Source organism: Anser cygnoides, chromosome 10 (genome assembly GCF_040182565.1).
Source record: "Anser cygnoides isolate HZ-2024a breed goose chromosome 10, Taihu_goose_T2T_genome, whole genome shotgun sequence".
Taxonomy (NCBI): Eukaryota; Metazoa; Chordata; class Aves; order Anseriformes; family Anatidae; genus Anser; species Anser cygnoides.
Window position 1 is genome coordinate 4,509,609 of NC_089882.1, and position 12,456 is coordinate 4,522,064.

The following is a 12,456-nucleotide window of genomic DNA, read 5'->3' on the forward strand; positions in this document are numbered from 1 at the left end:
CCTGCTCTTAATAAAGCTCTGCAGCACGCCCTGGACCTTTCCTTTCCCTGTATTTTCAAATCTTGGTGTCTTACAAGAGCTTTGCATGGCTGCATGATGACCGCCCCCCCCCCCAAAATGTGCAGGTAGTACGAACTCGGGATGGGTGCCATGCTATTGGGAAAGCCCCACAGTTTTTCTAAGTGTTATACAAAATCACACAGAGTGTGTGACAAAAGCACAAGGATTGCGATGGGGATTGCCATACAGCTTCTTCACAAAGCTACTAGCACATGCCCTGGAGCATGCTTCCTGGCCTCGTATTTCTTTTGGTACATTTTTATCTGAAGGTACAATGACTAAATGAGGCTATAGGATTGTAGTTTAGGCTATATGCAGGTAGTGGAGCATGCTGAATTGAATTTCAGACTCTTTGGGAGCTATTGTCTTACCAAGTTATAAAGAAATTACCTAAAATGTCAAAGCTTTAAATCCTTGTCCCCTTGCACAGCCTGGTAATGAAGGATGCTGTTAGTCTTGCTAGCACAACGCTCTGTTAATGGAACATAATCTGCACTGTCCCGTTGGAGCTGGGAGAAGCTTTTGAAGGGAGGAAAAGGAATGATTACACTACAGCTGGTCCTGCTCGACAATATTCCGCTAGATTTGTTGATTTATTGAGGCTTGTAAGAAAGGTTACCCACCTGAACGAGAGCCCTTATAGAAGACTGGATACCTAAAGATGTTACCCCTGATTTTACTGGCTCCATAGAGAAATTATAACGGGTCTGATATGGGAGTGTGCTCCATGGCTTCCGTAATCTTAGAGTGCTCTTCTAGAAAAGGCAAATGTGACTTTTAGAGTGCTGAGAGGCCACACTAATTGAAAAGATTCATCAGTGTCCAAGTATTGTGGCACTTGTCTGCATTCAGACACAGTTTATGTTTTCCTCGCTGTACACATTTTTTCTCTGCCCACTGGTACCTCTGCTTCTAGTATATGGGAACAAATAGGTTGGTATTGCCATCAAAAAACTATTTGAGTCCTAATCCCTCGAGATTCCCATTTAAGCTAATGAGCCATTTGTGTCTGTACCATATGGGGAAGTAAAATAAGGATAATAATCCTGCTTTTATGTTCAGCTAGATGAATTCCCATGTACAACGCTTATTTATTGTGCAAGCTGTAGATACAGGCATCGCTCTTTCCCCAAGCTGAACTGAAACAAGGTCTGGGGGGGGGCCGAGGTGTAAACTTAACAGACCATGGCACAGTTCATAACTGTTTAGGAAGCACAGTTCCCAGAAGCAAATGTGTGCTGGAGATTTCTTTGTGAATCTACTCCACCATGTTACTGCGTTTGGAAACCCAGCGCAGCGCCTGGCCCACTCCAGCCACGCCACCGGGGTGACTTCAGGGGCTGTGCCTGGTTTGTGGGGACATGGGGACAGGGCTACAGACACACACCTGCACACACCTGCAGAAAATATTCTTTCAACAGGTGCAGGGAAACTGAGGCAAGGGCACAGGGAACAGATTACTTCAGGCTGGTGACCAGACACTAGCGGGGTTCTTCAGGACGCCATTTTGAGGCCAATTCTCTTCAATGGTAAATGATCTGCACACAGGACTCAAAAGTATACGAAGTTTGAAGATGAGAGGAAATTAGGAAGTGCTGCCGACGGCATCTTGAATACGAATCAGGAGGGTACCCTGGCAGCCAGGAGGGCTGGCTGTGCCCTGGAGTGCCTCAGGCCCGTCTCTGCTGGCAGGCTGAGGGAACGGATTGCCTACAGTGCAGGCACCATGTGCTGCACAGGCCGGGCCTCCACAGGAGGCGGCCTGTGGTGGCCGCCTCCTCACGGCCTCTATACACGTATCTACGTATACAGCAGACATATATAGAGCTATCTGCACATAGATGTAGCTGTATATGCACTGGAAAGGCCAGTGTGGCAGTGTCTGGGGGAGCTGCTCCAGACGCTGCCCTCTGGCGCAGCTGACGTTCCTCTGAAGGGTTTGCTGAGCTGCTGTGCCGCCCACCAGGTGGGCGTGGGGCATTTGTGGTTATTTTCCTCCTCATATCTTTCCTTCAGGCCTTGGGTTCATGGGCTCTGCAGGGAGAATCAGCCATGCCCTTTCCCCTAAAAATTCATTCAAGCCAATCTGGCCTTTCAATCATTTTTACAGATCATTACATTTTGAGAGAATGGTAAAAACGTTCATCAATCCTCAGAAACCATCTGTGAGGGAAGCCAGTTTGGATTATTTACCATTTTGCCCTTCACACAAGGTTTCCCCCCAGGGCAGCGATGAACTTGGGCAGGGGAGGCACCTGTGGCTCCCGCAAACACAGCGGCTCTGGGCTGCAAGGATGTTTTGGTCTGTGCACTCCTGTCCTGCTGCTCCAGACTCCAATTTGGACGAAAATTAGCTTCACACAGGAAAAAGAGAGTTTATTTCATTATTCTTTGCAAACTGTTGAGATATGTCCCCCCAAGGACAAGAGGGTATATGGGAAATGTTAATCTTTTTTTTTTAAGAGAAAAAAAAAAAGAAAAAACACCAACCAAACTGAAATAGATTGATTTACATCAATACTGGCAGCTGATTTTTAAAAGGGACATCACAGTGGGGAGCAGCGGACAGCTACCAACCAGCAAATCCCCATGTGTTTCTGATACGTAACTTTTAATTAAAACACTGTGCACATTGTTTGACCAGTCAGGTAATCCTTTGGAGAAGGGTATTTTACTTGACCATCTATGTTTAAATGCTTCATCTCTTATCTCCCAATTTGATATTTAAATATTTTGTACTCTATAAAAAAATGTTTATTCAAACAGATCATTTTCCAGAACTCAGCCTCATACTGCTTGTTTAAAATATGCCATTGTTTTGATTGAACGCAGTTTCCTTTTTACTAGGATTTAATTTCTTTGAGATGTAATAAAACAGAGATGCTGGAAAAACCAAATGGAAAGAAGTATAACAAGACTTTTAAACGAGCTATTTGAGCACATGTGCTAACCATGCTGAATTCAGAGCAGGACTATTTAATTATGATGCTTTCAGAACAATCTGTTTGTGCTTTTTTCAACAGGCACCGGAGATCATAAAGCTTTCAAGTTTCTGTCCTTAAATATCGGAAAAATCCTACCTCCAAGTGGGGTTTGACCCGGACAATTGTGTGTAACATAAAGCGTACTTGCTAACATTTTAGCATCTCCACAGAAGTTGCCTTAAAGGATGTAGTTTTGTCAAGTGTTCTTTAAAAGAGAATAGACTACTAAAGCACTAAATTTTATTACTTGTCTCCCTCCCAAGATTTTAGTAGTTCAATAAATTGCACAAGGACACTTCAATTTAATTACATAATTAAATCAAACACCATCGTCTTATCAGGTTTGCCTTATTAACAGAGAAAAACAGCACATTTTTCCCTCCCTTGCTGTCTCCCTGAAGTTCTTAAGTACCTTCAGAATAATTTAAAGTAACTGATTTCCTAGGGAAAAAAAAAGCAGCTGGTAACTTGTCTATATTAAAACATAAAATGCTGGGTACTGTGCCACTGCTCTGATGTTACTGCCATCTAGTGTTACAAAACGGTATCTGAGGAAAAGGAAACGACTTTATTATAGTAACCATGGTTTTGTAAGAAAATTTAAACCCGGTAATAAAATTTATATACACAAGAGATGCTTTCATTTAGAACTATATTTATTTTTAAAGGTACACCAAAAAAGCCAGGGATGTTAGTACATGTTCATTATGACCAGCCATGAACAAATCAGTTTCAAACGCCTATCTTCCACAGCATTATTTCATGGCTACTCTTCAAAGAGACTATGAACTGTTCATCAAGTCCAGTATGAGTTATTAGGTACTACATGAACACAGCTCTCTCCTCTTTTAGGCTTCCTTCTCCCCTAACATCCCATCAGCTTTGACTTGTAGTCAAAACCTCTTATTTCTCATATTTTCCGAAATGCTATTGATATATTTATTAATGTTGAAGGGACAAAATATTTAAATTTCCTTTTGAACTGAATTCAGAGTGCATTTTTAATGTGGATCTGCACAGACAGAAGATACGTATGGACAATTAACACAGAAGCAACACAGCTGTTGCATGTACCCTGGGAAGATCCCGTTGTGATAGTAGCAGGGATGGTAAAGATTTCTTTACGAAATAATCCTACTGATTTAAACAGAATGTTTGCAAATGAGAGAGGAGGTGAACGCCTCTGGGTGTAACTGGTGTGAGCTACAGAAAAAGATGTGAGAATTACTGAATACAAACTGGTAATTTATTGTCAGTAGTTTGAAGGCAACAGATACATGACTTAGGCAAGATTCACTTTGTTTAGGCACACTAACATCATCACCGTAATTCCACTTAAGTAACTGGAGAAGAAAAAGGAAGAAAGGAAAGAGTCAACTACTGGACATGAGGAGAAAAAAGACAAGCTGGGAAGCTGATCTCCCCTCCCTTCTACAATTTCCATTGATGATACATTTCATTTACATAGTTGAGAACTGCAGAACCCTTCACCAGTTCTCTACGGACTTAACTCCTCACAGCAAGAAGTTACCAAAAAACTACTGAAGAGAGAAAAAAGCTCATGATAATGACACAATTAAGTCACCCTTTTAATCTAAAATTGTTTCTGAAATTATGGATAATTTTTTTATTTATTATTATTTTTTAAAGAAAACAGACTTCTTTTACATGGTAAGACTGTGACTGTTTGGGAACTGGTGAAGTGGGTATTTCAATTTTATATCTAGCTTTAACTACAAAAAGATTTATATCTCGTTCTTTCCTCACACTTTGTCCCTCTCCTAAGCACTAAAAACCATTAAGATGATTTTATGTACAGGATAGAAGTATCTTCTTTTTGAGATGTAGCAAAGTTGGAATGAGGAAAGTCTTTGTGTCATCTCTACATTCCCCAAATCAAGATAAAGTAGTAAATATCTATCATAATATACAACAAAAAGAGGTAGTTTGTGGAACTTGCCAAATAAGATTTTGCATCACTACAAAATTAAACCTCTGTTTGCAGAAAATACATATTAATAAACAGGAGAACAGTGCTGTCTGTGAAGATCTTAAATATGCAGAATACCGTATTGGTTGCTAGTATCTTGACAAAGTAGTTACTGGTATCTCAATTCTACTTGGAACATGGCACAAACGGTTCTTTATTATTATTCAATTGTACTATTTCTTCAGGCAACTTAACAGTTCTTCTTTATCCATGTGGTATCCACTCTTCTTCCACTCCTCCCGTAACTGCTGTAATGCTGTTCCGATTTCTTTCCCAGAAGACACACCCATTTTTCTTAAATCGTGGCCGCTAACAGGAAAAGAAGGAACAGTCCACTGCTGCAATTCTTTTAGAAGATGTTCTTCTCCTTGGTACTTCAGAAGTTCCAATATCTTGGAATTTGTATTAGCTTCCCTAGACTAAAGAAAGAAAAAAAGAGGATTCGCTATGAAACATTACAAACAGCTCAAACTGTGCTCCACATCACGTCACTCCCATGACATATTATGAGCAACATCTGCACAACAGGTTGGAACTATGGAAGTGAGGATCTTGTGTCTCGCAAGTTTTAAAGCTCAGTCCAAGCTCAGAGGCTCTGGGAGATCCTTGGAGACTTCCTGAATTCCAGGTAAGAGCTTTATCCATGATCTTCTACCTACACCGAGAGGGACCACTACATCTCCTGTGAGAGGCAGGCCTCACTGCAGAGACTGACATCTCTCACCTTAGGCCTCAGGTAATGCAACAGAAGTGCAGAACTTCACCTGAAAATTACTGAACTTCGCTACTGAAGAATATCACAAGTTGCCTACTTAACAGTACTCTTCATGAAAAATAAATACCAATGGTCCAGGAACTACACCAGCTCTCAAAACCCAATTCAGCCAATTTTTTTTTTTCAAAATAATCTCTTGAAAATTAATTTAGAATCTTAGTCTTCTGGATGAGAAAGGGGAAAAAAAAGAACCCTTCGCAGCCCTTTCCTTCCTCTAGGCACTGCCATCTTTGCTGCTCTGTAGAACAGGCAATTCAAATTTACTGTGAAGAACGAAGTACAGCAATGTGAAATACACTTACATCCATGATGAAGTCTTGATATGGTCTAAGAGGTTCAGGACCCACTGCTTTGGTTAACTCCTGCCGGTGTTTCACTAAAAAGAGGCCAAGGTTTTTCTCTTCTTTTGAGATTTTCAGCCTCAAATCAAGGTTTGTGACATCATCCTTCACCTTGAACAATGATGTCAGAACAGTCATGGGTTTCGGACACAAATTTTGAATATTTTTAGTGACTCTGTCAAGTTCCTCTAAACCTCCATTAAGTGGTAGTCCTAAAGGGATACAGACAAAAACATGCAGGAAAGAGTGTTAATAAAAAAGGAAAAAAAAAAAAAAACAGAAAAAAAAGTCTAATTTATTTCTGGTTAAAAGCAAACAAGTTTTATCTCAGTTTGCCATGCTACAGTTCCTTTGGATTTCCTACTCCTCTATCACTTACAACCCTCATTTCACTTTACCTATATATTGGGCAACATCCAGCTCATACAGAAGTCGAACCAAATGATTTACATGATTTCCAAGAAGAATTTTTTTCAGTTCCACCCAAATCCTTTCTCCTGATATTCCAGCCAGACCTTTGGCATTTTCTTTAATTGCTTCCACTGTAGCAGGTTCATGATCATCAGGTTTTTCTGCGATTCTTCCATAAAACCTGCCCAAATAAAACTTCTGTATGTTACGACTGAGAACAAATATTCTATTTGTTACTGCTATTCAGAGAATTAATATCACAACAGTGTAAAGTGTACTTTAATATACCAGAGGACACTTTAAAAATATGACAACCAACTTTTTACATCACTGATATCTTTTTACAATATTTTTCTACCATGAACGTTAAAGCTCTTCACTGCTCTTTTACAAGTCATTTTACCAAGCAGTACTAAAAGAGAAAACTGAAGAGACACTACATGACTGGAAGGAGTTCACTGTCAAAGAAAAAGGTGCAACATAAGTTAAAAGTTAAATTGCATTGTCCAAAGCAAATAAAATCAATCCTGATCAGACCAACCTTCCTCCCCCTTCCCGAACTCGAAGAAAGGTTCACGGCAAGTAATTTTAGTTCTGCTGATTACATGTAGAAAATTGGACTGCATTCAATCAATAAGCTTATTGTTTCCTTTTAAATTACGTTTATTATATTTCAAACAGAATTGTTGAAAAGCCTTATTTTGACAGATTCTTCACTTGTATGGAGAAAACAGAAGGCAAAACATGTAATTGGTTCTCTTATCATTTTTTTGAGGAAAAAATATTGTTTCAATTTTGATTCTGAACTTCTTCTATGAACCTACTTTTCTACAACCAGTCATCAGAAGTACTTCTTTAGTTCATTTCCTTATCTAGAAAAGGCAAAACCAAATACCTGAAATATCTTAGGATTCGTAGATAATCTTCTTGTATTCTTGCACTTGCTTTTCCTACGAATCTAATTTTCTTGTTTTTTAAGTCTTCATATCCATTAAAAAAATCATACAGCATCCCATCCAAACCTAGAAGATGAAAAAAGTAAGAATAGAAATTTACAAACATGGCTGGCATAATTAAACACTCTCATTTGAAAATGCAGAAGATTAAGTTGTATGATTTGATGTGGGTTGTCATGTTATCTCTCATATTTGTACAGACTTTTTGGCTGACGGTCGAAAAACTGAACAAAATGGAAACAGACTGAGAGAATTTACTGGCCTAATTTGAAAAGCAGTGTTTTATCTAGATATTTGCCTTTGAAATAATTTTACCTAAAAACATGGAATTGACAGTCAGATCCCTCCTTTCAGCATCCTTTTCCCAGTCGGTGGTGAATTCTACCTCTGCGTGTCGTCCATCGGTGACAACATCTATTCTAAGAGTAGTAATTTCAAAATTCTGTTCATGGAGCTGAAAATCCCACAGATACTGTTATTTCAACACAATCATGAATATAAATGTAACAAACACACATTTTTAAGCCCCATGTTGGTTTGCACATGTCCAGCTTGAATACTAACTGTACACAAACACATACCATGTTTCCACACACAGCAGACAATCAAAAATACGAACACTTGAAAATAATCCTTGCATTATTCATTTTCTAGACAGTCTGCAGAAATCTAGACAGTCTGAAGAAGATGGAATAAGAAGCAGAGGAACGAGTATGGTAGAGAAAGCAAGACTTGGGAGGTCAGGAGCAGGAACAGAAAACCCTACAACCAACTTCCCTACTCTACATGAATAGGGCAGCTTTTCTAGCGATGACACAGCAGCATCAATGGGTTATGCTGAGATAATATGCATTAAAATGCTGTAATTCATTGAATTGTTCAAAGAGAAAGTAATCCAAAAGCACTCCATACTTTACGGGGTCTCAAACTCTTAGTGTGACACTGCGACACAGCATGAGCATGTTACCAGTTTACTATTGGATGCGCTGCATATTAACTGACACATGAAGCAGTCAGAGAAGATCCAAGTCAGAGCATAAACCAACCCTGGCAGTAATGGTTCCATGTTTTTCTCCTTTGTTATTGATCAGACGAACACCAGCGGACGTGAACATTTCCTTCATCTCTGCTGGTGTAGCTGTAGTGGCAAAATCTATGTCTTGTGGTGTCATTCCGCTCAGCAAATCCCTCACAGCACCTCCTGCTATTCTCAGCTCATAGTTCTTCTTCTCGAACAGTTCTGGGAAGGAAAGGAAAGCCATAAAGCACACTCTAAGATAAAAAATACAGCACATGGGCAGCCATAACCTACTTGCCACAGACTTAATTCACAGATGCGGGGATACATGTTTGAATATGCATTATCAAGTATGTATGTACCAGTTTTTTTGCAAAATGCACTAACTGGGTACACCGCTGAGCACCCACGTGTATTTTTCCGGTCGTTTCTGATACACCTTTCCGGTGCATTTCCGCCAAGCTGCACATTAGTGGGCTGCAGCACGATGCTGGGGGGGGTCCGGGCTCAGCGACCCGCACGGGGAAAGGCCCCGGTGCTGCCGGCACCCCGAACCTGCCCCCCCCGCACCCCGGGAAGGCGCCGAGCTCCGCCGTGCCCCCGCGGTGCCGCTCGGCAGGGCCGCGCAGGCCCCCACAGCTCCCACCGGGGCCCGGCTCCCCGGCCCTTTCGCAGCTCCGGGCCGCATCCAGCCCAGCCCGCAACCCCCGGCCCGACCCCGCCGCGCCGCGGGGCGCTCACCCACCTGCCACGCTGCGGAGCCCCGGCGTGAAGAGCGCCTGGAACTGCGGCGTCTGCAGCCTCATGGCGCCCGCCGCGCCCTGCCGCCACCGCCGCGGCGGGAGCAGCCGCAGCCGGGCCCTGCAGGGCAGAAGCAGCCGCTCAGCCCACATCGGGGGCGCCGCCGCCGCCCCCCGCACGGCCGCAGCCGCCGCCCTCCCCTCGCCCCCCCGCAGGCCCGCGGCCCTCAGCGCTGGGCCGGCGGCGCTAGGCCCGGCGGCCGGGAGCGGCCCGGGTCCGCCGCGAGCTCAGCGCCGCCGCCCGGCCCCGCCGGGTACCGAGGGCGGGGAGCGGCCCCCAGCCCGCCCGGCCCCACCGCGGTGCCCCGGCCGCAGCACGAGGCCCGGTTACCGCCCGCTGCTGCTGCTGGGGTTCCTCGCTGCCGGCCGGCGAGCCCCTGCAGGATGAGCGCCGTAGAAACAAGCCCGCACGCGTCCTTGCAAAGCACTGAATTCACACCTTAGGTCAGGCTCCGTGTAGGAGGCTTCCTAAGAAGGTGCTGCCTCGCTTATTCTGTAATAAAATAAGAAGTAGCTTCTGAGACAAACACAACCACCGCTACATTTGACACGTGCAGGGCAGCAGGCTGCCTCCACCAGGGTGGGCGGATGGAGCCTGTGCTTTGCGGCTCTCTGCTTTCCTCTGAAATAACAGCACTGGTGGGGTGTCCTGGGCAGAGCTCGTCTGAGCTGGCATGGGGAGCATGGGTTGCCTGAGTCCCAGGATGGGAAGGACTTCGTACATTTTACTCCCGTGGCATAACACAGTGAAGCCTTCAGGGGCCCACCAACATGCCTTGTCCATCAGCCACAGTCAGCTGCGGGGGATACTAGTGCTCCTTCATCCTGTGTTTGGGAGCGCAGTGAAGAACGTGCTTCCACTGAGCAATGGGGCACCGAGGTTCAGGCCTCTGGCAAATGGCTGCTCTCCTGGGGACAGCAGGGCTGGTCATGCTGACCTCATAGCTACGGCTGCGTACAGCCCTTGAATGCATGGGAATGCTGGTGAACGTTTGTCCTGCCAAGAAATAAAGCACGAAAAAAGGGAATTAGAAAAGAAACAGTACAAAACAGAAGAGATTTACCATGGCTTCATTTCAGCTTAGAGAAGTGTTATTAAGGGGGACAAAAATAAATGTTATTTTGATAGTGATGCAGCCACGACCAAAGAAATGGGTTGATTGCTCACACGGGGTTTATAGCCAATGTACCAGTTGTGAGATCACTTCAGCAATCACCGAAACAGCGTTAAGCTTGGCGGTTGCTGAACTATTTCCAGTAGCAGCTCCTGGATTGATTTACATCTTTAATGTGTAGAAATGTATGGACAAGATGAGAGTCCTGGGGATTTGGCACAGCTCCGGGTTTCTGTCGTTCCTTCTTCACCAGTGCCATTTCACTGCTTGGCCGAGCGCACTTCCCCAGGGCAGGGCAGGGCAGAGCAGCAGCTCTCCTCGCTCCTCTGGCCCTACTCCTGCCCCAGAGGCAGCTCGCGGTGCCTGAGGGATTTGAGGGAGTGGAGCCTGGAGGAGCTCCCCCAAATGCTAGTTAAATTGGGAACTTGGTTCACTTTGAAGTTTGAAGCCTGAATAAATCTCTGTCTCAGCAAAGAGTGCTACAGGTTTGTACTTGAAAAGAGACGTTACACAGATCTGTCCAGCCTTTCAAGTACCTAACAGATCAGCACCTCACTGTAGAAATGCGAATGCTTGCGAGCATGAAAGGTTTTTTTCGGAATAACCTATTCCAAAAAACATCTCAGGTTTACAACATAGGCCCATGTAAGAAGGTAAAAACATAACCTTTTTTACCCTTTTTTGTGACTACCACTTTTATTGAATATCCTGCCTCACCTTTAGAAATGATCTTTCTGCTGAAACATTGTGCTGTAGGTGTTAGAGCTCTCTACACAAAAATTAGCTGTTTACTCAGGCAGATACAGACGTAGAAAATAGGGTGCCTAACTTAATCTCTGTGCCTCATGGTAGGATTCGATTATGACTTTCATTTCCAGCTGATGTTTGTCTAAAGATGACCAGCGATAGAGTTTCTTTCCTATTCCATTGCCTCCCTAGCCTCAGCATTGAAAACGCTCTCTAATATCTAACCTGAATTTTACCTGTCATCATCTTGTGCTTCTAGTCACAGCCCAATGGACTTAGAAAACGTGTGAAAGCCTTAACATGAGTTCTAAGATCGCACTTCTGCATATGCCGTCCCTCAACTTAGTTTGAGGAGTTTCCACTCTGGTGGTTCTTAGGCTTTTCCTTCGCTGTGTGCTAACCTCTCATCATTTGCGCCATGTCTTTCTTAAGTGCAATATGTGAACTGGACACAGTGCATGTGACTGGAGGCTTTATCAGCGCTGTGCAGGGTGGAGAGATTACTTCCTTGTGTCTTGCAGAGGATGCCAGCTTTCAGCTGGCCTGGGGTACCTTTTTCACAAGTGCACGACGTTGTTTACTCCTGTGCAGTTTATGGCCCGCCAGAACCCCAGGTCCTTTTCGGCAGAAGGGATACCTAACCAGTTAGTAATTGATTATTAATAACTTGTAATTTGCAGTTTGTAGTGCCTAAATGTAGTTAAGAGCTTGTCCATACAGAATTGTGCCCAATTTTCACCAACTTGTTACGAACTTGAATAATTCTTATCCTATCTGCCAAAACACTCTCCTATCCCAGCTTGCCACCTTCACATTTAGTTTGTTTGCAGGCCAGGTTTCTAATGAAAATAAATCATTAGCCTTCTCACCCTTCCTGTAAGTTGGTTACAAACAGCCACACTTTCTGTGGGGTTTTCTCTAGGCCCCATGGATGGTTTCCACTGCTTGTCCTGGTTGGGAGCCTGTGTTATCCAAACCCATGGATCACAGCTCTCAGCACGTGTTTAGAAAGCTGGTCTTGCTCTGATATTGGTAACTTCTCAAAATACCACTGGTTTCCACATGGCAGGATCATTGGACAAGATGATGCACAGTCTTCCGACAACATCAGGATTTGATTTTCTAGGGGGAAGAACAACTTGGGATGTTGGCACCGGTCAGTTGGTAGTTGTCTGTAGGTTATTTCTTTGCAGTCTGTGTTTAAACATTCTGGCTCTTGCAAAGTTATTGGAGAATTATCAGATTATGGTATATAACCG

At 43.6% G+C, this 12,456-nt stretch overlaps 1 protein-coding gene across 2 annotated transcripts; it reads right to left on the reverse strand.

Annotated features, from left to right (window-relative positions):
* Window positions 1-4,268: 4,268 nt before the first annotated feature.
* On the reverse strand, window positions 4,269-9,685 carry TRNT1 (tRNA nucleotidyl transferase 1). Of its 2 annotated transcripts, XM_048068692.2 has the most exons (8): window positions 9,667-9,685; window positions 9,281-9,396; window positions 8,564-8,757; window positions 7,833-7,971; window positions 7,457-7,583; window positions 6,549-6,742; window positions 6,112-6,362; window positions 4,269-5,453 (listed from the first exon to the last, which is right to left on the reverse strand). In XM_048068692.2, exons 2-8 carry the CDS (start codon window positions 9,339-9,341, stop codon window positions 5,208-5,210), a joined length of 1,212 nt encoding a protein of 403 aa, XP_047924649.1. In that variant the 5' UTR covers window positions 9,342-9,396; window positions 9,667-9,685; the 3' UTR covers window positions 4,269-5,207. The 2 variants fall into 2 exon arrangements, with proteins under 2 accessions (XP_047924649.1, XP_047924642.2); XM_048068685.2 differs by lacking the exon at window positions 9,667-9,685 and having other exon boundaries at window positions 9,281-9,555.
* Between the last annotated feature and the right edge of the window lie 2,771 nt (window positions 9,686-12,456).

Coding starts and splice junctions, on each gene's coding strand:
- TRNT1 (XM_048068685.2), bottom strand. CDS start 9,428: ATGTGGGCTGAGCGGCTGCTTCTGCCCTGCAGGGCCCGGCTGCGGCTG. Junction 8,758..9,280: donor GGGGCTCCGCAGCGTGGCAG/GTGGGTGAGCGC, acceptor TTTCCTTCCCAG/AACTGTTCGAGAAGAAGAAC. Junction 6,743..7,456: donor CGAATCCTAAGATATTTCAG/GTATTTGGTTTT, acceptor TTATTTGGGCAG/GTTTTATGGAAGAATCGCAG.